The sequence below is a fragment of the Equus caballus genome, chromosome 2, assembly GCF_041296265.1.
Source record: "Equus caballus isolate H_3958 breed thoroughbred chromosome 2, TB-T2T, whole genome shotgun sequence".
In the NCBI taxonomy this organism is placed as follows: domain Eukaryota; kingdom Metazoa; phylum Chordata; class Mammalia; order Perissodactyla; family Equidae; genus Equus; species Equus caballus.
In genome coordinates this window covers 10,354,042-10,381,168 of record NC_091685.1, presented here as the reverse complement: position 1 = coordinate 10,381,168, position 27,127 = coordinate 10,354,042, and the positions used below count along the sequence as shown (strand labels likewise).

Here is a 27,127-nt window from a genome sequence, read left to right as displayed (position 1 = left end):
TTTTTTTCTTTCTAAATCCTAACTGTAGAATTAACCAGACGGAGTCGGTGAGAACACTGCTTGTCGCCAACTCTTCCAGCGTGGACGCCCAGTTCACCTCCTTCCTCCTCTGCTTCCCCTCCGCTCACTCTCTGATAAGTACAAGGTAACTGATTGCTTCATGTCTCCAATGTGTCCCTGGCCTCACAGGTGTATGTTTGGGGGCGAGGGAGGAGCTAATTTTATCAACCAACAGACTCTCCAACGCCTACAACAAAGAATTCTGCTGTAATATTTTACTCCCCTTCATGGTTCCAAGTGTCCTTTAGAGTAAAGATACTACTCTCTTGGGCCATTTGGTATCTATGACAACTCTAAAGAGGTTATATTACAATATAATTCCCTTATTCTTTACATGCTCATTTACAAAGGCTATTTTCTGATTCTGGTTGCACCAAAAGACACGGCCCTAAAAGATAATCACACAAAGAATGCTATCTTTAAAAAGTAGTTACTCGTTGGGGCTGGCCCAGTGGTGCAGTGGTTAAGTTTGTGCACTCTGCTTCAGCGCTCCAGGGTTCGCAGGTTTGGATCCCAGGTGCAGACCAACTCCCCTCAGGAGCCATGGTGTGGAGGCATCCCACATAAAATAGACAAAGATTGGCACAGATGTTAGCTCAGCAACAATCTTCCCCAAGCAAAAAGAAGAAGACTGGCAACAGATGTTAAGCAAAAATCAGTTACTCACATTTTGGTCATACATGCCTACTGCTATCTCTAGCTAACTGTTACACATTTTAAGTAACTTAGGTAGTTCTTTTAGAGAAGAGAGAGTGAATGATTATACAAACGTTAAAAAGAAAGCTATTTATAATGAGCTAAGAAATATAAATAGCCCTTTCTAAGGGAGAAAAGAGTAGAAAATACTAGTTAAAACAAGGTTTAAACTCTTGGGAAATTCATTTCTGTACAGTATATCTTTTTGCTCATTACCAAGAAAGGGGAGCTAATATAAATTAAATCTTACTCAGACAAGGTAGCCAGTAAAGTACATGAAAAGAAAATTCCAAGGTGACTAAGGCAGAAGACTATTTCTGGAGAGAACCTGTCCTGGACCTGAGATGGACATGACAATGTCCTTCTCACGTTGGACTCGGTGGCGTAACTGTTTGCAGAGCTCTGACTTTGGGAACACAGTACTCTCTTCTGTGATCAAAAAGGCTTGCCTGTGATAATTTACCATCTGAAGGAATGAACTTTTTCAAGTCTAACCACAGTACTCAGTTAGAACCCCCTGGTCTTTACAAAAAAAGGAATACAGCTATTGATCACATCAAACGTTTTCATTGAGAAGTTGACACGGGTACTCATACAGTGTATTGTGTATCATGGATGGTCTCAGAAGCTTTCCTGTGTATGAGAAACAGAACTACAGGCCTTTTTGTATAAGTTCCTGTATATCTTGTCCATGCTGTTCTCAAAGATGGGTCGGTGGGATTTCCCTTTATAAGAGGCTGCCCTGTTGGACCAGTATTCACCATCATCCAAATGGAGAGTGCCACGTGGCCGCTGAAATGAGCTAGAAGAAGGAAATAAACGATTAAAACAATAGTGAAACTAAACAAGAGGTAGCACTATATAAATCAAATATTTACTGAGTACTTTGTGGGTATGTGATACTCTGGGCTATGAGAAATAAAAGACAATAAGGCCTGTGCCTTCAAAGAGTGACACTATTTTCATGAAACAATTATAAAACAATAAAATGAAAACTGTGTATGAGAGTTAAAAAGAAGTCATAGAAGAGAGATAGGTGCAGCATGGTAAAAGCACAGCCAGATAGCATGGTATGGCCTGCAGGAGAGTGCTGGCCTTAACGGCAGACGGACCTGGAACTGAATTCCAGCTCAATCCTCTGTAAGCTGTAGGACCGTGAGTAATTTATTTAATTGTCCAGAATCGCAGCTTCCTGTACTATGTTTTTGTAGTATTGTTTTAAAAATCAAAGAGAATATATGTAAAGTACAGAGTAACATGCTTACCTTGCACAGAGAAGTTATTAAATATGAGGCACTGAACTACTAGGCACTTTATACATATTTATGAAAAATACTTACAACCCTCTGAAGTAGTTAATTGTGGAAATTGAGGCTCAGTGAAGTCAAGTGACTTGCCTAAGACTCTTCAGCTAGTAAGTGGCAGAATAGAAAGAGATACCATGTCTGTGGCTCTAAGACCCTTTCTACTATGCTATGCTGCTGTTGTCCTCAAGGAGGATAAACAAGGCACAAGAGTCTGTATTTGAAGTGAGAAGGGTCCATTGTAATTTTGAGGGTTTTTAAGGAAAAAACCGAGAGAACAGATAGGAAGCCATGAATTAGACCAGGACTAGGCTAGTTGTAATGGGAATAGAGAAGAAAAGACACCTCTTTCTGAAAGCTTGATAGTACTTTTCTAAACATACCAAAATTACAATTTTATTATCATAAAGATTGAGTTCTGGGCTTAACATACCATTTGCTAGAAAGAAAATGTTGACTTTTTCAAAGACTGAGTTCACTGTATTTTTTTAAAATAAACAATTGACCTACTTGAATAAATGAAGTACTCGTTCTAGATAAGACCTCTCAGGCATGTTACAGATTATGAATTTTGTGCCATATACAACTGTATATCCTGGCTAGTAAATGCCACAGATATTTTCTTCATATATTTGGAATCTCACGTCATACAATTTCTTCCTTGACTTATCAGTCCCGTGAAGTTACCTCTATTGTCAATTGTGAAACAGGAACTCTTAGAGCTGGTATCTGTAAGAAGAATTTGCTATTTGGCTTGAAGTCAATCTACCACTTGAACACAATAAAATTTGACCATGAGAAAGGCAGGGAGTGGCTACGTTATTCTTAGAGCTTCATACAGTATCAGTGAGAATGTAAAGTAATGGGAACATTTATACACTCGCTTTGGAAAACACTTTGGCATGACTCAGTAAGGCTGAATATGCAACTTTAACCCAATAATTCCACTCCTAGGTACCCCACTGGAATTCTTGCACATGAGTACCAGAAGACATGGATGAACATGTTAATAATAACCACTCTTTGTAATAGAGCTAAGAATTGGGAGCAAACTAAATATCCATCAACATTAGAACAAATAAATCAAACTGTAGTATATGTATATAATGGCATAGTATACAGCAGGGAAAATTAATGATTTGTAGCTACATGTACCAACATGGATGAAACTGAAAAATCAATTGAGTGGAGAAAAGCAAGCTTCAAACAATATACAGTTATAATTACATTTATATAAAGAGTAAAACAAGAAAAATTAAATATTTATTGTTAAGAATAGATATATGTGTGGTATACTATAAAAAAAAGAGAAAGATTAACAGAAAAGTGACAATAGCAGTCATTTCTATGGAAAGGGATGCAATTGGTTAGGGGCATAAGGTGGCTTTATAGATATGAGTTGTGCTCTAAGTATTTCTTAAGCTGGATGGTGAGTAAATGGGTATTCATTTATATTATTATTATTATTATTATTATTTAGGATAAACAAACCTTATTATTATTATTATTTAGGATAAACAAACCTTAAATATATTCCTCTGTTACAGCTGACATATGTCACAAAAAGTTTGAAAAACTTCGCTTCCATGTACCATGACAATAGGTTTCTCCACTTCCTGATGGCTTTGCTAAAATGGGATTCTACCTCTACTTTCTAGCAATATTTACTGGATCCTGCCAAACTTTCTTCATACTTGGTACCACCTCTTTCACAATGGAAAATTTTGAAAATGATGCAGTCTTGGATAACAAAGGTATTTTAAAACATGATTATCATTACTTCTGTCTTGTCCATTCAGCATCGAGTTAATTAAAACAATTTCTAGTAATGTCAGTATAATCTTTAACATTTTTCAAAAGGCCTTGGCCAAGGCTCAATACTATTGCTTTGATATAGTCACCACATTTCTTTCATTAGCTTTGCTCAAGAAGTAGTCTAGCCAACTGAATACAATTTCTTTCATACAATTTTCACCAAGCCTAACTCCTGTCACTTAAAACAGTTTTTGACAATGTGAGTTAAGCGACGGGGAAATCACATACACAAATTCATTAAATAGAAACATTTCTGCATGTACTTCCTACCTCTGCAAACACGTCTACCAGCCTAGTCCCCACATTTGCCTCTCCTCCCCCACACTACATTAGGAGACCCATAGGTTGTATTTTGTTTGGTTGTTTTCTGTTTATTTGTTGTTTTGCAGTAACTATGCACTAATTAACATTTCAAAAAACACAGATCTGTTCCTGTCTCTCTGTTGTCCTCATCATCAAATTTACTGTGTACTGATGGCCAGACAATAATGTCCTTTTCTAAACTCTATATTTGCCAGGCTGGTTCTACTACAATAAACCTACTAAACGCGAGCTTGACTTTCTAACACACACCACCACCCAACCCTCAGAAAGGTAAGTAGTGGTAGGGCTGCTAACCTTAATACTCACTGTGAAGGTTTTTCCAAGATCATCGTAAACCAAATTCCTAATCCCTATCATAAATTATCATATTTAATGTTATCAGGCATAGATTTGCTACTGCTTTGGTTCCAGTAGACAATACCTTCTTTTTTCATGTCTCAAAGCTGCCTTAAAATACCACCTCAGTGGCCTGCAGTGAATAAATAAAATTCAGAAAGCTTTTTAGGAGCAACTGTGAACCTGATAAGGTTCTGTAAAGATCAGTTAAAGTGGCCAAAATAGACATTCTAGTGCTTTTAGGTATTGCAAAATTTGGCAGGGAGTTTATTTCTATTTAAAATTGCAAAATTTTTCAATTTAGTAAACAGCATTATGGTTCTCTGGAGAGAATTTGGGAATTGGTTCAGCCTTGAAGTCTGAATCACAAAACAGAGATGTGAACACAGAACAGGTCCTGATATGGTCCATGGACAGATGCTAGCAAAGAGTATCAGAATCCTAAAAACAACATTTGCTTCCAGACATGGAAGCATTGGCTTTCTAATTAATGAAATAGAAACATATTGAGTCAATTCCGATTTTCCATTACTGGGTATATTAAGTTTAGAATGTGTAAGTGACACTAAAAAGTCTTGTTATAGTAACAAGCTTTTAAAGACTACACTTCTCTATTTCACCCTGTCTCCAACACACATCCATTCAGAGCATTTAGTAAGTTCCTACTACACTCTACAAAATACTGCATCAGGGCTGTATACCACAAAATGGTTATCTTTAAAGTGGGGATAATATTGTTATTTTATTAAATGCAGTTCACTAGTTTTTAGCAACTTACTCTTGCTGCTTGAATAGGGAGACTTCTATACAATTATGACAATGCTATTAAGAAAAAAAGACAAAAAAGGAGAGAGACCAGGATAATATCTGAGAATTGGACAGTTTCAAATCCTAAGTGTTGATAAGGTATAAATTATAAATTTATTTTTTAAAGCCTAGCCTATATGCAGAGAAGAGAAGGTCTTATGCAGCTTAGTATGAACTAGGACACAAAGGGCATGATCAGTTTTTTGCGTAGCAAAGGGTGAACTCAGTTGAAACCCTGATGGGTGTTTTCTATATCAGTATCAAATGAAGACCAAGCACATACTACTCTATATATAGTCTTCAGATAAAATATCTATAAGGAGATAGACAAGGAAAAGAAGATCAGAAGGTAAGATGAATATGCTACCCAAAGAATATTAATTCCAAGAAATAATTGAAAGGTCATGAAAATACAAAAATTGCCCTTTGCCATTTGCACTCAAAGAACCAGAGTTGAAAGTGACTTTAAAAGATGATGATGCATATTCTATAATTTAAACTTGTCATCTAAGAGTCAATATAATCAAAGATGTTTTATAATACAAGAGATGAATTCCTTCCCATAATACTCAATAAAGGTTCCTTTCAAGCAAAACTTTGATTCACCAAACACAGAGAATGGTATTAAGGTTGTGGTGTATGCTCTGCAGACATTGGATGGATGGACAGATGGATGGATGGATAGCAGGAAAGGAAAGCATTCAAAGTCTTGGAGTTCAGAATAGATGATACGGGGAGGTTATATCATGGTTTACTAAATCTGAAAGTATTTTGTATCTTTAAGTTTCCACATAAAGATAAAATGCCATAAAATGTCACTAATGACATCAAAATTTACCGATAAATTCTGACAGTAGGTCTCAAACTGTAATACACATCAGAGTCATCTAGAGGGCTTATTACAACTCAGATTATCAAGTCTCACCTCCGGAGTTATTGATTCAGTAAGTCTGAGGTGGGGCTAAGAATTTGGACTTCTAACAAGTCCCAGAGTGATGCTGAGGCTGCCGGTCTAGGAACTACACTTTAGAAAGCTCTGAATTAAAGGCTTAGTTTTCTACATAAAGAAAAAAAAAAACAGGGAAAAAATTGCACGTTGTCATTTATCTTCTTTTATTATTACCAGAAACTATACAGCAAACGTTAAAAGAAGTCTATTCAAATGAATTTACTGAAGACTAGTTCTTTTGTTTACTTATAGGTCACTTATTTCCTTTCCCTGAGTGAGAATGTGTAGAAAAGAGCCCTTGACAAGAAATAAGGTATAACAGCTTTCCTCATTAATTCCACTGTTGATCCCTTAACTAGAAATGTTATTAAATATCACAATCATAAAATGAGTTTACTTAAGTAATGTCTTAGAGTTTCACCAATGAAACTGATCGTTATTAATAAAGAACTCAATTTCAATATTTAAACTATTTTTTTAAATTGAGCTCCTGATACATGTCAGAGACCTTAATGGGCAATAAAAAACAAAGTAAAACATCTATGACTTCAAGGGGCTCACACTTACAAGAAGACAAGACAGATGTACAATAAAATAGTTATTGTAAGATAAATATTGCTAATTGAAATTACACATATGAGAGGGAGTGGCAGCATAAAGGAGAAAATGCCTAACAGTCTGTTGAGGTTGTGAAAGGTATTTCAGAAGAGGGAATAACTTGAGCTTAGTCCTACAGAATGAGTAGGCCTTCACTAGATAAGCGAGAAGACAGGGATTATTCTAGGCACCTTATTGTAGCAGAACCAAGGCATGAAACTGTCTGGAATATCATGAAATACCAGCTATGTCTGAAAAGGCAACAATGAAGTAAGATTTAACTGTTAAGAGCCAAGTAGAGAATTTTACCCTGGACAGAATAAGGTGCCCACAATGGGAAGACACAGAAGTGATTTCTACCAAGAGTGGGAGATTGAATTAGGATCACTCTAAAGTCTCCTTAACCACAAATATTATTTTTAGTATATATCTTGGTAAAGGGGACAAGTGGTCTTTATTTAAAAACACAAAAATAGTATTTTAAACTGATATTTTAAGTCATCCCTCTGGTTTCACTAATTCAGTTTGAACTTAATATAATTATTGTGGGGACCTGGAATTGGCCACCCCAAGATATGTCTCTTTGGCATCAGGATTATTTGAGGCTGATTGCTTTTGATAAACTGGGACAGGGAAGGAGGCTCTGAGGAATGGAACTTGCCCTTCCTTAGGACACGTTTACATTTGTAAGGTAAATCTCTATCTGTAAAATGTGCCTCCCTCTCTGTACCAGGAAGAAAAAAGGAGATGACCTTCTCTCTCAAAACTCTTAATCAATACCAAAGGCAAGGACTTAAATCTGCATTTTATTGTGCTTCTCTGGTAACCTCCTGTAGCTGACTTCCCTCCCCCTCCCAACTTTGGCATTTCTTTAAGGATTAAGCATCTTTCCTTAGGCTAGGAACTGATTGCTGCACTCACCTGTGACCGCCCAGCTCCAGACAATCAACTAGCCTCCTGCTACGCCCACCAAGATAGCCGACCACTACCTGCTGTGTCCATCAAGCACTGTGCCGACAGGGCAATCTTGTGACTATTGTGGGAGGGACATTTCAATCACATGTGAAACACCCTGTTTGGGGGTATATAACCAGTACGTGCACCCCACTTCTTCGGTGCCCTTTCTTCCTTTGGGAAGAAAGGCCCCGGGCCATGGTTCCTCATAAAGCTTTGTTTAATTTTCTCTTGCTATTCTGTCTCATGTGAATTTAATTTGTTCTCCAGCCAGACGAACCCCCATTTGGGCAGAGGAAATGTCTTCCTCCCCTACATTATCATCTCCATAGAGAACATCCCATTGGTTTTCATTGTGCTTTTCTGAATCCCCTACCAGACACCCAGTAAAAAGAAACAGACGTAAAACTGACCTAATGTGGAGTATAGCCAGAATACTTCAGAGCATTTTCATGTTTTACCCAGTTAAATAAAATAATAAACAGTTTTTATTCCTAAAGTCAGTTATCACTAAAGCTTAAACAATCACAGCTGATAAATGTAATGTACATCTAGATCATAAGATGAAGTACTGAGTCTTGGGCATAATTTTTGCTGAGAAAAACATGAAAGAAATAATTTCTACCTCTTTCTTAATATTCTCTACTTGATGAGTCACTGTCATTATACTTCCCTTTAATTCTGTAAACATGGTTTCCTTTAGTAGTTGAACATAGCTGCTAAACCCAATATCTGGGCCTCCTCAGAGACAGTTTCTAGTAACTCATTTTTTTATGTGCATGGGTCATACTTTCCTGTTTCTTTGCATGTTTCATAATTTTTTGTCGAAAATGACATTTAAGATAAAAATTGCAGCAACTCTGGATTCTGACGTCCTTAACAGAGTTGTTCTTTTTGATTATTTGTTTAGTGACTTCCCTGGACTGATGCTGTGGAGTCTGTTTCCCTTGCACCGTGTAGTTGTGGTATCTCTTGTTCTTCTTCCTTTTTTTGAATTATTGCTTCTATTTTTAAGCCTAGCCTCCTGGGTGCTGCCCTGGGTCAGTACAGCTTTGTGGCCAGCAAACGGTTGGTCTGAGTCAATAAGCCTATAAGGCTTCCACGTTTTGCCAATGGATCTGTGTGTGGCTTGGGGAATATACTCAAAGTTCATCCAGTTTTTTTTATTTTTTTATTTTTTTTATTTTTTTTCCTTTTTCTCCCCAAAGCCCCCTGGTACATAGTTGTATATTCTTCGTTGTGGGTCCTTCTAGTTGTGGCATGTGGGACACTGCCTCAGCGTGGTTTGATGAGCAGTGCCATGTCTGCGCCCAGGATTCGAACCAACGAAACACTGGGCCGCTTGCAGCGGAGCACGTGAACTTAACCGCTCGGCCACGGGGCCAGCCCCAAAGTTCATCTAGTTTATAAGTCTGCCCTGGATTCTACTTTCTGCCTTCACAAGGCCTCACACTCAGCCATGGACTAGTGGCCCCCTAAGACTCTCTCCAGTTGTTCCTGAACATATTTTCAGCTCTATGCATACACATAACATTCTAGACTATCAGGGATAAGTAGAACTTTATCAAGGCCAACTTTGGCTATACTGTCCCTGTATTTTCGTTGTCTGCCCCAACAAGCAGTTATACCTCAAGCCTTCCCTTAGCGTTTGCCAGTGGGATCATTATTGTTTCCATTAATCCCCCTGCACATGGAATTTCCCACGCTCTGCTTCATATAAAGTCAGTCCCCTCTGGCAGCAGAGCTGCCAGTTTTTCAGCATGACTGCCCCAGTAGAACTTTTGTGCCAAGGATCTGGGGGATGGAGGATGCGGTTGGGAGCTCTAGGCAAAATGCCACAGACTCCTACTGCTCTTATTGAGGTTCAGTAGATTTTCTTGATAAACGCTTCTCAATTTGTTATATGCCTTGGGTCATTTTCCAGAGTCCTTAAATTGTTGTTTTTGACATTTCTGTCTAGTTTTGTTGCTGCTTTTGAGGGAGAGGATTTGCTGAGCTCCTCACTCAGCCATTCCAGAAGTCTATGAAGACTTCCTCTTGACCCCTGTGTCAATAGGCATCCGCAGAGGGGTGATATTAAGTCAAGAGCCCAAGCTCTCTCTTGACTTCTGCTGATGGAAGCCTTAAAGCAAGGAAGTGGGTGATTACTTTGAGTGTGAGTTCTCTCACCTCTGGGATGGAAAGTAGAATGGGAGTGACTTCTTTGCCTAGTACATAATAAGACTTGGGGATAAAACTAAAATAGCATCCTGATCATTTCAGTAGCTTCTGGAGCTAATATCAAAGGGGCTCTTATGAAAGGTCTTGAAGGACTGACCACTCTGTCCTACTTGGCCCAAGTATTTACATAAGAGAAGTGGCAAGGATTATAAAGTAATCTCAAAATGTGTAAGCAGAACTTTCCTGATACTCTGCTTAACTCTCTCACTTGAGAGGTATCAAAACAAAAGCTTAGCCATTAACATTACTCGATGAACTGGAAAAAGAACCAATACTGAGATTCACAGCAAACTTTAAACAGAGACCAATGCTTTTCATAAACACTACCTGCATTAGAATCATCCATGATAATTCTTAAAAGGTAGATTTCTAGGTCTCACCCTTTTATGTAAGAAAGCAGAATCTATGGGGGTAGAAATCTATATTTTTAAGAAGCAACCAAGTAATTATCATGCATAAAAAGTTTGAAAATCAGACCCTTTCCTTTATCAGCCCTACTCACATCTCACTCAAATCAGAATTAATTATATGGATTAAGAACCCAAAATTGGGATGCTAATCCATATAGTAGCAATCTAGGGAACAGAGCTTTAAAGTAAGAACTATAAAGGGTAAAAATCCTTCTTCCTCAAGGTGTGCACTTTCTTGGACCTTTCTTTTCCTGTTTGGATTGTTTCTGCTTCAAACTCACCTATAATATACTACTTACCTTGATGAGAGGCCCAGGTTGCCTCTTGGTTGGAAAGCAGTAACTTTGGGAAGGGAGTTCACACTTACACCCTGTGTAAGGGGCAAAAGGACAAGTCCTCGCATGTTCGTAGAATGTCTAGTCTAGCTTACCAGGGTAAAGATCAGAGATTTCAGTCCAAAACCCCAGTTAGCAATAAAACATAGTCTATTATCTGGAGCTTTTTTCTTATACTTGTTTCTCAGGAAACTCAGGAAGGTGGAAGCATTATGGCAATCAGTGGTATAGCATCAAAGAATTTAGAGAAACTTTAGTTATATAAACTCATAATTTACATTCAGTTTTTAATACCATATTTTGTGGCAATTGACACAGAGCTTTCAAAAGTCTTCATGAGATTTGCTAGTATAATCTTGTAAAAATTTTATTATTACTAAATTTCTGAAATTTTACACTCAAAGAACAGAATTTCTCTTGTGTTATTAACGTTTATTCATGGTCTAAAATTACGGAAATTGTTGTTTAGATGAGAATAAATACATCTTGAAGTAAGCCCTGGATATGTGGATTTGTAGGGTAGGCATTACCTACCATTAAGTAGGATGAAAGGCCTCACCATTAGTTGACTATATTTCTTTTCATTGATAAGTTTCAGTAATGTAAACATGAAAATATTTTAATAGGATTTTATATAGTTAAAAATAATTATAAAGAAATAATTATTAGTCTGAGTTTAAATTTCCCACAAATCCAGCAGATTAAAAAGTAGGTTATCTTTATACCAACTAGGAGAAAGATCTCTATACACTGAATTAATCAAGCTCTTACCTGTACTCTGGGTCACTGTCATAGGCAGAGTCTCTGTATAAAAGACCTCGCTTCAGTTCTAGTTCGTCTTCTTTCTCTGGGTCTCTCTCATCCTGCAAAATTTAAAGATTTCCATTAATTGAATTTATAATTAAAATGATGCCTATGTTTCTTTGGGAAATGCTCTCCCTCTCCTCCATTATAAGAAATTGAATTAAATGCTTGGATTTCTTAGGAAATAGAAAGGTAAGTGAGGATTTATTATTCTGTTCAATAAAACTAATATAGTCTTATAATATTTTTGCTAATACTGCTTATCAAAGACTAGACACCCAGTAGATATTTCCTGCCTGTATCAACGAATGAACAGAAATGAACACTGTGTCACGGTATGTAGTAAGATGTATAGTAATGTCATACACACTATTTGTGAACTCCTAAAATATTGTACCTGCACTCTGAAGAATAAGTATTTGGGAAAACTATGTAGATGTAAGTATTCTCACATGTACCTATGACTTAGAAAGGAAATGACTGAGACTTATCACTCACAAGCCAAAACACAATAACAAGCCACAAGAGGCAAAAATGAAAGGCACAGTAGCTGGAATCAAAGTCCATGGCTGCTCCTCCTTCTATGGGCAACCTGTCCTTAATTTCTAACAGACACATTCAAGGGCATAGGAAGTAGGATTCCAAAGACACAGCTTTGTAAACTATATCGTTCACAGTAATTACGTTCTCATGTATGGTAATTTTTATAGCATTTAGTATCATATATCTTTCTCAACTACTAGTCAGTGCCCTTGTTACTTTGTCAAACAAGAACAGAAATAAAGAGAACTAATAAAAGGAACTAGTAAGCTCAAGTAGATTGCTGTAAGGATTAGTATTAATAAGGGGTTTGTTCACTTTATATAAGAAATTAGCTGAACAAAAAATTATGAAGAAAAATGATTTAAAAAATTTGCTGATAGCATGAGACTTGGAAGAGAGCAGAGCATTCAGTCAAAAAATGTAAGCAACTGATAGTTAAGCAAATTTAAAAATCACAGAAAATGTGAATATTTATAATTATTATAGCTTCTAGGTGAACTGAAGTCTTTTACCATTATGAAGTAACACTGTTTATTTCTATAAATGCTTTTTCCCTTAACTTTTTTTGTTTACTATTAATATAGCTACTATAGCTTTCTTTTAGTTATTGCTTGGATGGTATATATTTGTCCTTTTATTTTCAAACTTTCCTTAAGTTTATATCTTTTCCTTAAATAGCATACAGCACGATGTTGCTTATTTTTGTCCAGTCTGATAAGTCAGTGAAGTGGGGCATTTACTATATTAACATCTCAGAAAAGGTAACTGCCTGTAATGAGTGCAAAAGACTCTACAAAAGAAAGTGTAAGAAATAAAAAACGTAATATGTTTTCAATCTTCAGAATTATGTTACAAGAAGAACTGAATGAAAGAGATGGAAATAATGACTTTTAAAATTCTATCTATATTTTACATCTATATTTTATATATTTTAAATTATATCTATATTTTTAAGTGATATAAGACATAAACATAAATCAACATTCCTTGTTTGATTTTGTCAATACAGTTGAAAAAAATTAATTTTTGACCAGGAGTAATAAAAAAATGTTGACTAAATTTTAAAAGTTTATATAAGAAAAAATATATAAAAGTACCTTTACGAAAATCTGAACCTCAATTATTCACTAAGTAAAATCCCTATTTTGAGTGGTGTCCTTCTATCCTAGACTCTGAGGACAGTAGATGACTAAGACATGGTTCCTGCACCCATGTGGAACAAGGTTTGTTTGTTCTATGAAGCTTTATGGGTAGAATGGATCAAAGGGTGGAATTACTAGGAAACATAGTAAAGGACAAAGTAAGGAGGAACTGTCTAATTAACGGAGCATTCTAAAAACAAAATGGCTGTCTTAAGAGGGAGTAAGATCACAATCACTAAAACTATTCATGCAGAGCATGGATACCCATCCAGGTCAAGGATGTCATGGAGGGGAATTCTGCCCTGAGACAAAAAAAAAGGACTAGATGACCTTCATGGTTACTCCTTTCAAATTTTAAAAGTATATTTTGTGACATTTTGTATATATTCAAAACATATATCTCTAATAAGAATCCTTGTATAGTCTTTCTTTTTTAAGGTCAAGTTATATAAGCAAAGCAAGAAACATCACACCTTATTATAAGCTATTAACTATGGGTAAAGCAAGCATTTGAAGAGATGTATCATTCTCGTTAGCGCCAGAAAATACATTCCTGGGGCACGGAGAAGAGAGTCCCCTCTTATTCCTCACCAACATTCCCATTTGCCCACATGTAAATACAGAAAAAGATGGATGACACCAACATTTGTTGAGATCCTTCAAGATATCTAGGGCTGAGTTAGGTACCCTTGTAAGCCCTCAACCTTATGAAAAAGGTACTGAAAAATTAATAATTTGTCCAAAGACACAAGTTATTAAATGGAAGAGCTAGACTTTAAACCCAGATCTAACCTGATTTACATTATACTGCCTCCTAGAATGCAAATAAGCTGGACTATGAAACCAAACACTCCATCCCAAGCCATTGTATTATTCTCCTCCATGCAAATTAGGCTCAAACTCTTTCGGCTGATATCTAGTTATTTTTTTTAGTGAGGGTATTCTGAAATAATATAGCCTGGAAGAAACTTTCAGGATTTCCATGAAGAAATGTCTTTCTTTCAGCAAAAGTCATTAAGAAAATGAAACATTATTAAAAGCAGCTCTGGGTTCTCCTTCCCTAAAACTGGCAGTAAGCTGGATGTTCTCTCGAGATTCCCTTCATCAGTGATCACTACTTTACACATGTAACTGACATCACACTTAGAATATGCCTGGGACAAAGAAATAAAAGGTATCCACTCATGCTTGCTAATTGGAAATCTTAGGACAAAAGTGGTTAAATAGTCTAAGACAAAGCCAGAACTAAAATGCAGTGATCTCACTAACTACGTCATATTTAAGGAAAACATGCATCTGTCATTCTCAAATGAAATTCTCATGTATAGTTAAAATAACTGTAAGATGTGTTTCATTGCTATCAAATTCAAAACATTATTTATAATCAGTTGTGTACAAGAACAAGAATTCAAATAGAATTTGATCACTAGTTCTAATTTGCATTATTACCATGGACAAATCACTTAAACCTAATGGCTTTAATTTCCTAACTCATAACCTAGAGAAAATTTAGGTAGAGTTGCTCAAAGTTACAAAGATAAGAAGTTGCAGAGCTGGCCTTGAACTCAGGTTTTTCTAATTCTATAACCTGGTTTATATTACACATACAAGAAAGTCTAGGGGGCCAGCCCCATGGCCGAGTGGTTAGGTTCGCGCACTCCGCTTCGGCGGCCTAGGGTTTCACTGGTTTGGATCCTGGGCGTGGACACGGCATGGTTCATCAAGCCATGCTGAGGCGGTGTCCTGCATAACACAACCAGAAAGACCTATAACTAGAATATACAACTATGTACTGGGGGGTTTTGGGGAGAAGAAGAAGAAAAAAAAGAAGATTGGCAACAGATGTTAGCTCAGGTGCCAATCTTCAAAAAGAAAAAACAAAAACAAAATAACACCAAGAAAAAACATCAAGTTAAAAAACAAAAAAGAAAGTCTAAAGGGAAGAACACTTAAATGGTAATTTTGACAAATTGTTGGAGGTGTAGTGTGAAAAAGCAAGTGTGATGGTTAATTTTATGTGTCAACTTGGCTCAGCCATGGTGCCCAGATATATGGCTAAACATTCTGGATGTTTCTGTGAGGCTTTTATGGATGAGATTAACATTTAAATTGATAGATTTTGAGTAAAGCAGTTCTCCCTCCTCAATGTGGGTGGGCCTCATCCAGTCCGTTGAAGGCCTTAGCCTTAACAGAACAAAGACTGACCTTTCCCAAGGAAGAAGGAATTCTGCCAGCAGACTGCTTTTGGATTAGAACTGTAAGTCTTCCCTGAGTATCTAGCCTGCTAGCCTAGCCTATCAGAGTTTGGACTCATCCAGCCTCCACAATGGGGTGAACTTTAAAATTTCTCTCTCTCTCTCCACACACATACACACATATATCCTGTTGCTCCTGTGCTTCTGTTTCTCTGGAGAACCCTGACTAATACAGCACGAGCATGAGAAATTCCTGCAGCATATTAGCTGGAGACTTCAACACTTCACTTTAACGACAGAAAGAACAATCAGACGGAAGATCAACAAGGAAGCAGAAGACTTGAACAACACGGTAAACCAAGTAGACCTAACAGACATCTATACAACACTCTACCAGACGACAGCAGAGAATACATTCTTCTAAAGTACACAAGGAACATTCTCCAGGAGAGACCACATGTTAGACCATAAAATGAGTCTCAATAAATTTAAAAGGAATGAAATCACACAAAGTATGCTATCTGGCCACAATGAAATAAAATTAGCAAATTAAACCCATTATTCAAAACTTTCTCACAAAGATGGGATTATTTAGAAGGTTTAAGAGATAAATAATCTTACACAAACTCTTCCACAGAATCTTGGGGATATTTCCCAACTCTTTTTTATGAGGCCAGGCAACACTTGAAGGGGACACTACAAGAAAGGGAACTTACAGACCAATCACTGTCATTAACTTAGGTGCAAAAATCCTAGGTAAAATATTGGCAAATTGAAGCCAGTGATATATAAATATTTTAAATTATGACCAAAAGTTTTGTTCCAAGCATGCAAGCAGGGTTTCACACTTGAAAATCAGGTAAGTAATTCATATTAAAATAAGGAGAAAGTGCATATAATCACCTCAACAGATGCAATGTGATAAAACATACATTTATAATAAAAAATTTTTAAAAACTTAAATAAGGAAAAGAAGGAACTTCTGTAATCTGACAAAAAATACCCACAAAACACCTACAGTAAGCATCATACTTAACGTTGCATTATAAAAAGCTTTCCTCTTTGGATGGTGAACAAGACAGGAATGCCCTCTATCATCGCTTCTGTTTCATATTGTTTTGGAATCCCTAGTGTAATAAGCCATGAAAAAGAAATAAAATAAAGATTAAAGAGGGAGAAATAAAAATATCATTTTCAGGTTATATTATTATATACATAAATATCCCAAAACTACCATCTATTAACATTAATATGTGAACATAAGGAAGTCAGTGGATACAAGGTCACAGTACAAAAGTCGATTATAGTCATCACGCCAAGAACAAATAGAAGATAGAATTTTAGAAGATAGAATTTATAATAGCATAACAATATCAAACATTTAGGGATAAATCTACTGAAAGATGTGTGAGACTCCTAAAATTAAAACTATGATATAATTGTGAGAAATTAAAGATCTAGATTTTAAAAAACATAATTTTTGTAGATTAAAAGATTCAATATTGATAAGATGTTAGTTTTCCCCTCATCAAAACACAGATTCAAAGCAATCCTGATCAAAATCCTAGCAGTTTTTTTAAAACTGACAAGCTGATGATTCTGGAATGCAGATGGAAATTCAAAGAATCAAGAACAGCCACAGCAATCTGCAAGCACGAACAAAGCTGAAAGACTTATGTCATTAGACTTCAAGAGTTACTATAAACCTACAGCAATTGAGAAAGCATGGTATTAGTACAAAATTAGACAAACCAATGAAACAGAAGCTAATCCAGAAATAGACTTACATATATACAGTCCCAATGGAATAAAACAGAATCCAGGACTATCTCCATGTAAGTGCAGTCAGGAAAAGAATGGTCATTTGAAAAAAGATGCTGGATCATAACCATATGGGGAAAAAATAAACTGTGACCCAAATCTCACATTATATACACAAATCAAATCCACATGCATGGTAGATCTAATGTGAAAGGCAACCTAATAAAAGATTTTCAAAATAGAAGAATATCTTCAGAACCACTGTTAGCTAAAAGTTTCCTTCACGTGGTAAAGAAAGCACTAACCAAAGCACTAACCAAAGGGAGAGGACAACTGGACTACACTAAATTAAGAACTTCTATTCACAAAAGGGTATTTACTAAGAAAATAAACATGCAAGTCACAGATTGGAATATATTCATAATACAAAACTTGCTCCTCAGAAAACGTCCAGGAATGACAATGAAAGATCTTAGGAGACATATGGCAGACAGAGAAGTCTAACATGTGCTTTCTGAGAAGCACTACAGATGCCAAACCAGATAAATACAAAGAAAATCACACCTTAAGTATATGATATTAAACTGCTGAAAATATACCACACAGAAAAAACTCATAAAAATTGTTAGAGAGGGGCTGGCCCAGTGGGGTAGTGGTTAAGTTCACACACTCCACTTTAGTGGCCCGGGGTTCACAGGTTCAGATTCCAGGTGCAGACCTACACATTGCTCATCAAGCCAAGCTGTGGTGGCAGCATCCCACATACAAAATAGAGGAAGACTGGCACAGACGTTAGCTCAGGGCCAATCATCCTCATCAAAAAAAAAAAAAAAAAAAAAAGTCAGAGAAGGAAATTCTATGAAGATATTAGTGGCAGAGTGTAGCAGGCAGAATAATCTTTCCTAAAGATGTCCATGCCTTAATTCCCAGAACTAGTGAATATGCTACCTTACATAGCAGTAGAGAATTTTGCAGATTTGATTAAGGTTAAGGATCTTGAGAAGGAGAGATTACCTTGGATTATTTTGGCAGGCCCAATCTAACCAAATGAGTTCTTAAAGACAGGGAAACCTTTCCTAGCTGTGGTCAGACAGAGTGAGATGAGACTAAGAATAAGAGTCAGGGAGACGGCAATGCTGCTGGCTTTGGACATGGAGGAAAGCAGTCTCAAGCCAAAGTGGGTGGTCATCAGAAGCTGGAAAAGGCAGGGAAATGGTCCCTCCCCTGGAAACTCTAAAAAGAAAACAGCCCTGCTGAGACCTTGATTTTAGCCCAATGAGATCCATATCAGACTTCAGGTCTACAAAAATTTAAGATAATCAATTTAAGCCACTAGGTTTGTGGTAGTTTGTGATGGAGACAATAAAAAACAAATACACGGAAGTGCAAGTCCGCTCATAAAAACATACAGAAATTGTTTGTAGTTTAGATGGAATAATTCATGGCAGACCAATGCTCCGGCTGAAAACTAGAAAAGCCAGAAAAAATAATTGATATTTTTTAAACTATTAGAAAGGTGCAGAAACAATGAAAACTAGAGATACTAAAATTTCAGAGGCAATAACCTTTTAGAGGTGGACTGATGACCTGCACCTCCATTTTTCCTCAAAGCATTTGCACATGCTGAGCATGGGCTAGAGGCTGAGAACCAAGGCTTGAGATTAGGACAAGGGTCATTGCTGTGATAGAGAGAAACCAACGAAGCTTTTGATGACTATATGAGAGTGGAGTGATGAAAATGGAGTTTTATGGAAGCCTTAGATACACAGCCAATTTATCAGTCATGACATTTATTGACTTATGAAACTGCATGGGACTAGAGGGTATAAAACTAACCCAAAACATCTGAAAATAGAGCGGATATTCCTACAGTCTCATGGTGCTTAAGAGATAAAGATCTACCAGGGCAACAGGTCCTGAAAACACAAAAAGCAAAACTTCTGGAGGCAGTGCTCACACTTAAGGACCTGTAAGTATTTTTAAACTGGAGACACTTGACAATCTGGGACCAGCTAGGCTAAAAAATTTGGTCTTGGCTCAGGCAAAGACTATTTCTGAGGACTGAGCATCAGCAGAATTTTTTGTGAATCATACCAGACTAGAGTTGTAAAACTGAAGACTAGAAGAGCCTCAAACACATAAAAGGTCCTTGTCAAGATATATGCCAAATTCTGAAGTTATGCCAGGTTGGGGACAACAAACTAATCCAAAAATGACTCAAAATAAAAGAACCATGCCGTACAACCAGATGGTACTTAAAAGACAAATATCCATCAGGAAGAAAGACTTTGATAACACAGAAGGTGAGAGCTGAAAGCCCTGAAAAGTAGTGAACAGACACTTGACCAATTGCAACCACATTTCCCTGAGGGTGCCTGACTTCTGAGAGCATCTGGAACTGGCCTTAGAGATGGTGCCGGTGGACAGAGAAACCAGCAGACATCTTGGTGACTATGCAGAACTGGTGTCACAAAAACAGAGACTAGAAGGGACTCAAATACATGAATAATTTCTGAAGCTTCCTGGTGTGGAAAGTAAGGAACTAAGCCTAAAATCTCTGACAAGCAGGACAGAAGTTGCCTTAGTTTCTTGATACTGAGAAGATAAAGACCTAAAAGGCTCTAACCTGAAAACACTAGAGGCTAGTGCCCAAAAAAGAGGGCTGAACTGAGATTTAGTTAAAGTTTAATTAGGGTAAACTGAGATTTATCAAAACATCAATACAGCCTCAACCCAGTTTGGTCACTTTTGACTCAAAGTTATCAGCCCCTGATGCTACCTGTCTAGCAGAGGAAATAATCACCTGGAAAAATCTAAAGTTCTTTTAACATAATATCTAGAATTAATTATAAAATAAGTGGTAAACAAAGAGTCAGGACAATATGACTGGTAAGCAAGAGTAACAAGACAAAGGAAGCAGATCACAAATGTAATCTAGGTATTGGAGTTAAGAGACAAGTACTTTAAAGTAACTATGATCAATATATTTAAGAAAGATGAAAAGTTACACAAAACAGACATAAGGATAGAGGATTTCCAAAAGATATGCATCTATAAAAATGAATCAAAGAGAAATTTTACATTTAAAAATTAAATAGTTGAAATAAAAAACTTAATAGATGGGTTTAATAGCACACTGGAAACAGTAGAAGCCAAATCAATGAACTAGAAGATAGGTTCATAGGAAATGTTCACAATAAAAGAGAAAACATAATGATAAATACAGAAAGAAATGCAAGAAACTTATGGGAGACAATCAAAAGGTATAACAGATGCAACTGGACACCCAAAAAGTAAGGAATAAAGAATCAGTCACACAGCATATTTGAAGAGATACTGGGCTAGAATTTTTCAAAATAATTTAAGTCATGAATTTACAGATTCAACAACCTCTGAGCATCCTGAGCAGAGTTAATACATAAAACCAAAACTTTGAAAGACAAAGATAAGAGTAAATATTAAAAGAAGGCAGAGGTAGAGGACATTACCTTCAAAGGAGCAAGGGTAAAACTGATCACAGACTTCTCAAGGAAATGATGGAAGCTATAAGATAATGAAGTAACCTTTTTCTTTTTGAGGAAGATTAGCCCTGAGCTAACATCCGCCACCAATCCTCCTCTTTTTGCTGAGGAAGAGTGGCCCTGAACTAACATCTGTGCCCATCTTCCTCTATTTTATATGTGGGATGCCTGTCACAGCATGGCTTGACAAGCGTTGCACGGGTCCGCACCTGGGATCTGAAATGGTGAACCCTGGGCCACCAAAGTGGAACACACGAACTTAACCGCTATGACACTGGGCCAGCCCTGAAATAACATTTTTAAAGCACAGGAAGAAAACCATCTGCCAACATGGAAATCTATACCCAGTGAGAAAAAGTCCTTCAAAGATTTAGTAGATATGTAAATAAATAATAAATAATACGTAAATAAAAATGAGAAAAATTTCCAACAGCAAGCCTGCACCAAAAAACACTAAAGGAAATTCTTTAGGCAAATGGGAAATGATCCAAAATGAAAACAGAATCCAAAAATACAGAGCACTCAAAAAGATGAGTATACAGGCAAATACAAATATTACTATACAAAACAATATATAGACAAATATAAGTGAATATTACTATATGAATCAATATTATCAGTGTACTGTGGAATCTAAAATACATGTAGAATTAAAATGTATGGCAACAGTAATTTTAAAGGGGAAAGTGGTGTAAATGGGGTGTAAGTGTTCTAAAATTCTACCATTATCAGAAAACTAGTAAAAGAAAAAGATTAATACATATTAGACTGTAATAAAGGATACATATATGTTATAGGGCAGCTATTAAAAGAATAATAAGCAAATATATACCCTGCAAGTTAAAAGAGGAAAAAAAACGGAATAAAAATATCTTATTGTCAAAGCAGGCAAGAAGGAGATAAAAAAAAAAAACCAAACACGGGGCTGGCCCCGTGGCCGAGTGGTTAAGTTCGCGCGCTCCGCTGCAGGCGGCCCAGTGTTTCGTTGGTTCGAATCCTGGGCGCGGACATGGCACTGCTCATCAGACCACGCTGAGGCAGCGTCCCGCGTGCCACAACTGGAAGAACCCACAACGAAGAATACACAACTATGTACCGGGGGGCTTTGGGGAGAAAAAGGAAAAAATAAAATCTTTAAAAAAAAAAAAAAAAAAAAAAACCAAACACAAACAGATCTGTCAGATGGAAAAATAGTAAGAAGATGGTATAAACCCAACAATATCAGTAATTAAACGATTACACTAAATAAAGCAAGGGAAAGAGTGAATAATACAAAATCCAACTATATACCACACATACAAGGACATAGAAAGGGTGAACGTACAAGGATAAAGAATACCAATCAACATTAACCAAAAGAAAGCTGGTATGGCCATAACAATGTCAGAAAAATTATATTTGAAGGCAAGAAGCTTTCTTAGAAATAAAGACATTTCACAATGATAAATAGGTCAATCAACCAGAATAAAAACGTAATCTAAACCTGTATTCACCCAATAACATAGTTTCAAAATATGCAAAGTAAAACCATAAAACGTTATCAATTGATACCCTCTGGAATAACTACAATAAAAAAACAAACAGAAAATATAATGTGTCAGCAAGGGTGTGGAGAAATAAGAACTCTCAATCCACCGATGCTGGAACACTTGGAAAAACTCTTTGGCAGTATCTTCTACAGAAGAATACACACATTCCTTATGCCCCAGCAACTCCAGTTTAGGTATATATCCAACAGGGATACATACGTATGTTCATCAGAGAACATATACAGTAATGTTGATAACAGCACTATTAGTATCAGCCCCAAATAAAAAGCAAAATAAGCTGATAAATTATGGCACTCTTATTGTAATACTATAAAGCAGGGTTTGGCAAATGATTCTTGTGAAGGGCCAGATAGTATGTAAGCTCAGCTTTGCAAGTGACAATAGATTTTCACATATTGAGGTACATGGGGTAACTATTCGGGTTCAAAACTGACTCAGCTTGAACTAAAGAAGCCTAACTTACAGCCTATCAGACAAACATTGTACGTCTGCTTTAACCATTGAAGTAAAGAAGGCACTATCTTAAGATAAGAAAGCATACTTCCCTTCTCACGCCCTATTAGGAACACCCTATGGTAACCCTGCCCCAAATTAGTCCATTTTCCAACATTAGGGTCCTGTTGATCTGCTAATTTACAACTGAACACCTCTTTGAAACTTTGATGAATATGTATCATGGGCATGTTTAATGTATTTTCTTTGTTCCAAAAAGGTATAAGACTGTCCTGAAAACCATGCTTCTCTGGAATGCTTTCTTTCTTTCTGGAAAAGGCCTTCCTGGATGGGTAATAATCCTCAGTTTGGGTTCAACTAAAACTCACCTTATCTCTCATCTACAGAAGGGCTGTTCATTATTTTGTGTCAACACAGGTTACATGGTCTCTGTTGCAATTACTCATCTCTGCTCTTGTAGCTTGAGAACAAACATAGCTAACCTACAAACAAATAAATGAGCCTACCCATGTACCAATAAAAAATTATTTAAAACTTAAAAGTCTAGAATTTGCCTGTGGCCATAGTTTGCTGACTCTTGCTATATAGCAATAAAAATGAAGCACATGGATGTCAAAAACATAATGAACAGCCAAAGAGACCAGATACAAAATAATAAATATTGTATGATTCCATTTATGAAATGTTCAAAAAACATACAAAACTAATTTATATGTTGTTAGATATTAGAATAGTGGGGAGTAGAGTGACGGAAAAGGCACCAGAGACACTTCTGGGATGTGGATAATATGTCTCAACCCAGATGCTGTCCACACATGGGTTCACTTTGTGAATTCACTGTGCTGTACAACTGAGGATTTAAGTGTGTTATACCGAAAGGAAGCTTTTTTTTTAAAGTACCTATAATAGCAGTACTAAAAAAGCCACAGAAAACACTTGCAAGAAAATTAAGCGACAAGATATTCCCATGAACTCAAAAATAGGAGGAGTTAGGAATAAACCACCAGTAGCTACAATAGACAGTTGGTAACAGCATCTCTGGAAGAGAAATCAGAGGAAAGCATTAAGGTATCTGATAAACTGAATAACCTCAAAATAACAAGAAGATTCACTCAAAACCTCAGTGGGCCAACTCAAGAACAGCAACTGAAATTGGAAGAGGCTGTCCCACATGCATAGTGATGAGTACAAACAGTATGCAGTAAATTCTGAAGGAGCTAAAGCAGTCTGGGACCCATTAAGTATCAAAACATGCCTCCCAAAATAAAACTTTACACTGAGTAAAAACATTTGGGAGAAGAATCCAAATTGAGCAGGGAAATAAAATCAGGGAAGGAAAAATTCTATATAAAAGTTGAGAAGAGAAAGAAAGCCAGGAAATCTCAGAAACTAAGCTGCCATATTTCAGAACAAGTGACAAAAACAGAAAAAAAGAGCTCTCAACCTACAAATTTAGAAAAATGAATCTTAATCACATATCCCTTCTCAAAGTTTGGGAAAAAAGAATTTCACAAAAAAAATCATCATAAATGGATTAAATTTCATAAAAAGTTTTAAGAGAAAGAAAGACCAAATAAGGAACCCTCAAAGAAAGCACGCCAGAAAAGATGTGCTCACAAAACAGACTGAAAACGTATTAAGTTATTTACGTCCTCACGACCTGACAATTGACTTCCCAAGAGTAAGCGATCTTACAAGAGAACAAGATGGAAGCTTCAACAGCTTTTAAGATCTAGCCTTGGAAGTCACACCCTGTAATTTCCGCAATAGTGTATTGTTTACGCAGATCAGCCCTACTCGTGTATGGAGGGAGGAAACCACACAGGGGTGAGAATACTAGTAGGCAAGAATCACTGGCAGCCATCTAAGAGGTCCACTATACCCTAGGAATAAAAGAAAAAAGGTTAAAGTCTTGAAAAATGATATGATTAAGAAATCAGAAAAATTTTTTTAAATGAGACGATAATCAGAAAAATCAAAAATTAAAGAAAAATAATTTGAGAAAAGAAACATAGAAGGAATGTAAAAGTGCATGAACAATCACAGGAGATAATGTCATAAGAGAAAATGATAAATCTGATTTTAAGAGAAATGAGGACATGAAAACAATTTGAGAGACAGAAAAATACATTATCACGTGCAAATAAGATCCAACATACATATAACAGGAGTTCCTAAAAAAGAAAAAAGAAAAGAAATCAAAGACAAGGGGAACAGAATACTAAAAGTTACAATTTAAGAAAATGTTCACAAAAAAATTGAAAACATAATGAAAGGCACACATGGTACATGGAAAAAAATAATCCAGAATAATTAACACCAGAATGTATTCTCGTATTGTTATTGAACTTTAAAGATGAAGAAAAACACACACATTTGAATTTCCAGGCTAAATGACCAAGTCACTTACAAGGGAAAGAAAATTGTATTTTAAGCAGATTTTGACAGTGACATTCTGTGTCAGAGACAATCAAGTAACATTCAAAATAAAGAAAATGTAAGCCAAGAATTTTTATATGCAGCCAAACTAACTTTCTGGCATAAAGGCTACAGACAAAATGTCATTGTCATGCAACTGAGGAAATATTCATCCATGAGCCTTTCCTTAGGTCTACTAGGGAGAGAGCTTCAGACACCAAAACGACTGGAGAAGACACTGATACAAAATGGTGAACATTGAGTGTTTACATGCAGAACTAACTCTAAACAAAGGACATAAAAGAGAGAGTATAGTATATAATGGTATATTCCCTGAAAATGTAGATGAGCACAATTGTGAAAAAGTGGAAGAGGAAAAAATGTGGAAGGCATATGTAAAAAAATTTTTAACTGTTCAGTAATCATACTTTGGTGATAGTTGGCTATTTTTGTCCTGAGAGTATTTTGTTGACAAAGGAAATGAAGACTTGGGTTACATTCCAACTTTATCATCTCTGGTGCCCCTTGAGAATTGAGACTCTTGATGTGGGAAAAAGAAGATATACAAAAGCTATAAGTAGTTAGGATAAAAACCCTGTGATCCTAATTTTGAATTGAATACATAAGGTATTTTATGGGTTTTTCTGTTTTTGTTTTTGGTGAGGAGGATTGGCCCTGAGCTAACATCTACTGCCAATCTCCCTCTTTTTTTTCTCCTCCTCAAAGCCCCAGTACATAGTCGTATATTCTAGTTGTAAGTCATTCTAGTTCTTTTTTTTTTTTTGAGGAAGATTAACCCTGAGCTAACTGCTGCCAATCCTCCTCTTTTTGCTGAGTAAGACTGGCCCTGAGCTGACATCCATGCCCATCTTTCTCTACTTTATATGTGGGATGCCTACCACAGCATGGCTTGCCAAGCGGTGCCATGGTCGTACCTGGGATCTGAACCGGTGAACCCTGGGCCACTGAAGCATAACGTGCGAACTTAACCGCTGCGCTACCAGGCCACCCTACCTAGTTCTTGTACGTGGGATGCTGCCACAGCATGGCTTGATGAGTGGTGCTAGGTCCGTGCCCAGGATCTGAACTGGCAAACCCCAGGCTGTTGAAGTGGAGTGTGCGAACTCAACCACTCGGCCACAGGGTCAGCCTCCTTATGTTTTAAAATACAACTTTGCTAGTTCTGTCCATTGAAAAGACCTAAAAAAACAATGACCAACCCTGTAGCATGAGCATCACTAGTACACAGATTTTGTTCTGAAAACATAACTTCCCAGCAAAACAAACCAGAATTTCTTAGAGAAAAGGCTGGTTTCAAATTTGGGTGAGGGAATGTGCAACATAAGCCTAGAAGTGTTAAAGCCCACCAGGCTTACATCAAAGACGTGGAAGCCAATGTGAGGAGTTTCCCATCGGGCAAAGTGGGGCTCAGCTAAGCACCAATAAGGATAATAGCTGAAATACATCAAAACACACGAAATATGTTCACATCCACGAGTCCACAATGATTTAAAAATAAATTAATTAATTAAAAAACCAATTGGTCACCTTTGTAGGATGTTAAAGGACAAAAACCTTTATTACAAAAACTGGAAAAGAAAGTAAAGGAATCATTTATTTTGTTTTTCAACTATGGATGGTGCCATTGAGTAACCAAACAGACGAAGCAAAGTTTCTCTTTTTAGAAGTATTCCAGGAAATAAATGGAGAATGGATGAAACAGTTGGAATAGTACCAGTTTTGCAACTCCTATTTAATGCATCTTGGAATTGGAATTGCTACCATGAGAGGGAGAAAGAGAGAGAGATTGAGAATATGAATGAATGAATCAGGCATTATTGCCTGCTGATGAAAGACACAGCATAACTCTTGAAAATAAAAACTGAATCTGATTAAACCTCTAGACCCCACTACCAATTTAAAGGAAAGACTG

The 27,127-nt window shown here is 36.6% G+C and overlaps 1 protein-coding gene across 2 annotated transcripts in view; it reads right to left on the bottom strand.

The window, feature by feature from the left end:
- Positions 1-1,303: 1,303 nt before the first annotated feature.
- The window catches only part of SPATA6 (spermatogenesis associated 6), a 121,583-nt gene continuing 95,759 nt past the window's right edge, over positions 1,304-27,127 (bottom strand). For both annotated transcript variants that reach the window (XM_014737483.3, XM_001494616.6), the window contains exons 12-13: positions 11,579-11,670; positions 1,304-1,558 (exon numbers count right to left, since the gene is read on the bottom strand). In XM_014737483.3, coding sequence (XP_014592969.1) covers positions 1,378-1,558; positions 11,579-11,670 — 273 coding nt within the window. In that variant the 3' untranslated portion in view covers positions 1,304-1,377. The remainder of the gene's footprint in view (positions 1,559-11,578; positions 11,671-27,127) is intronic.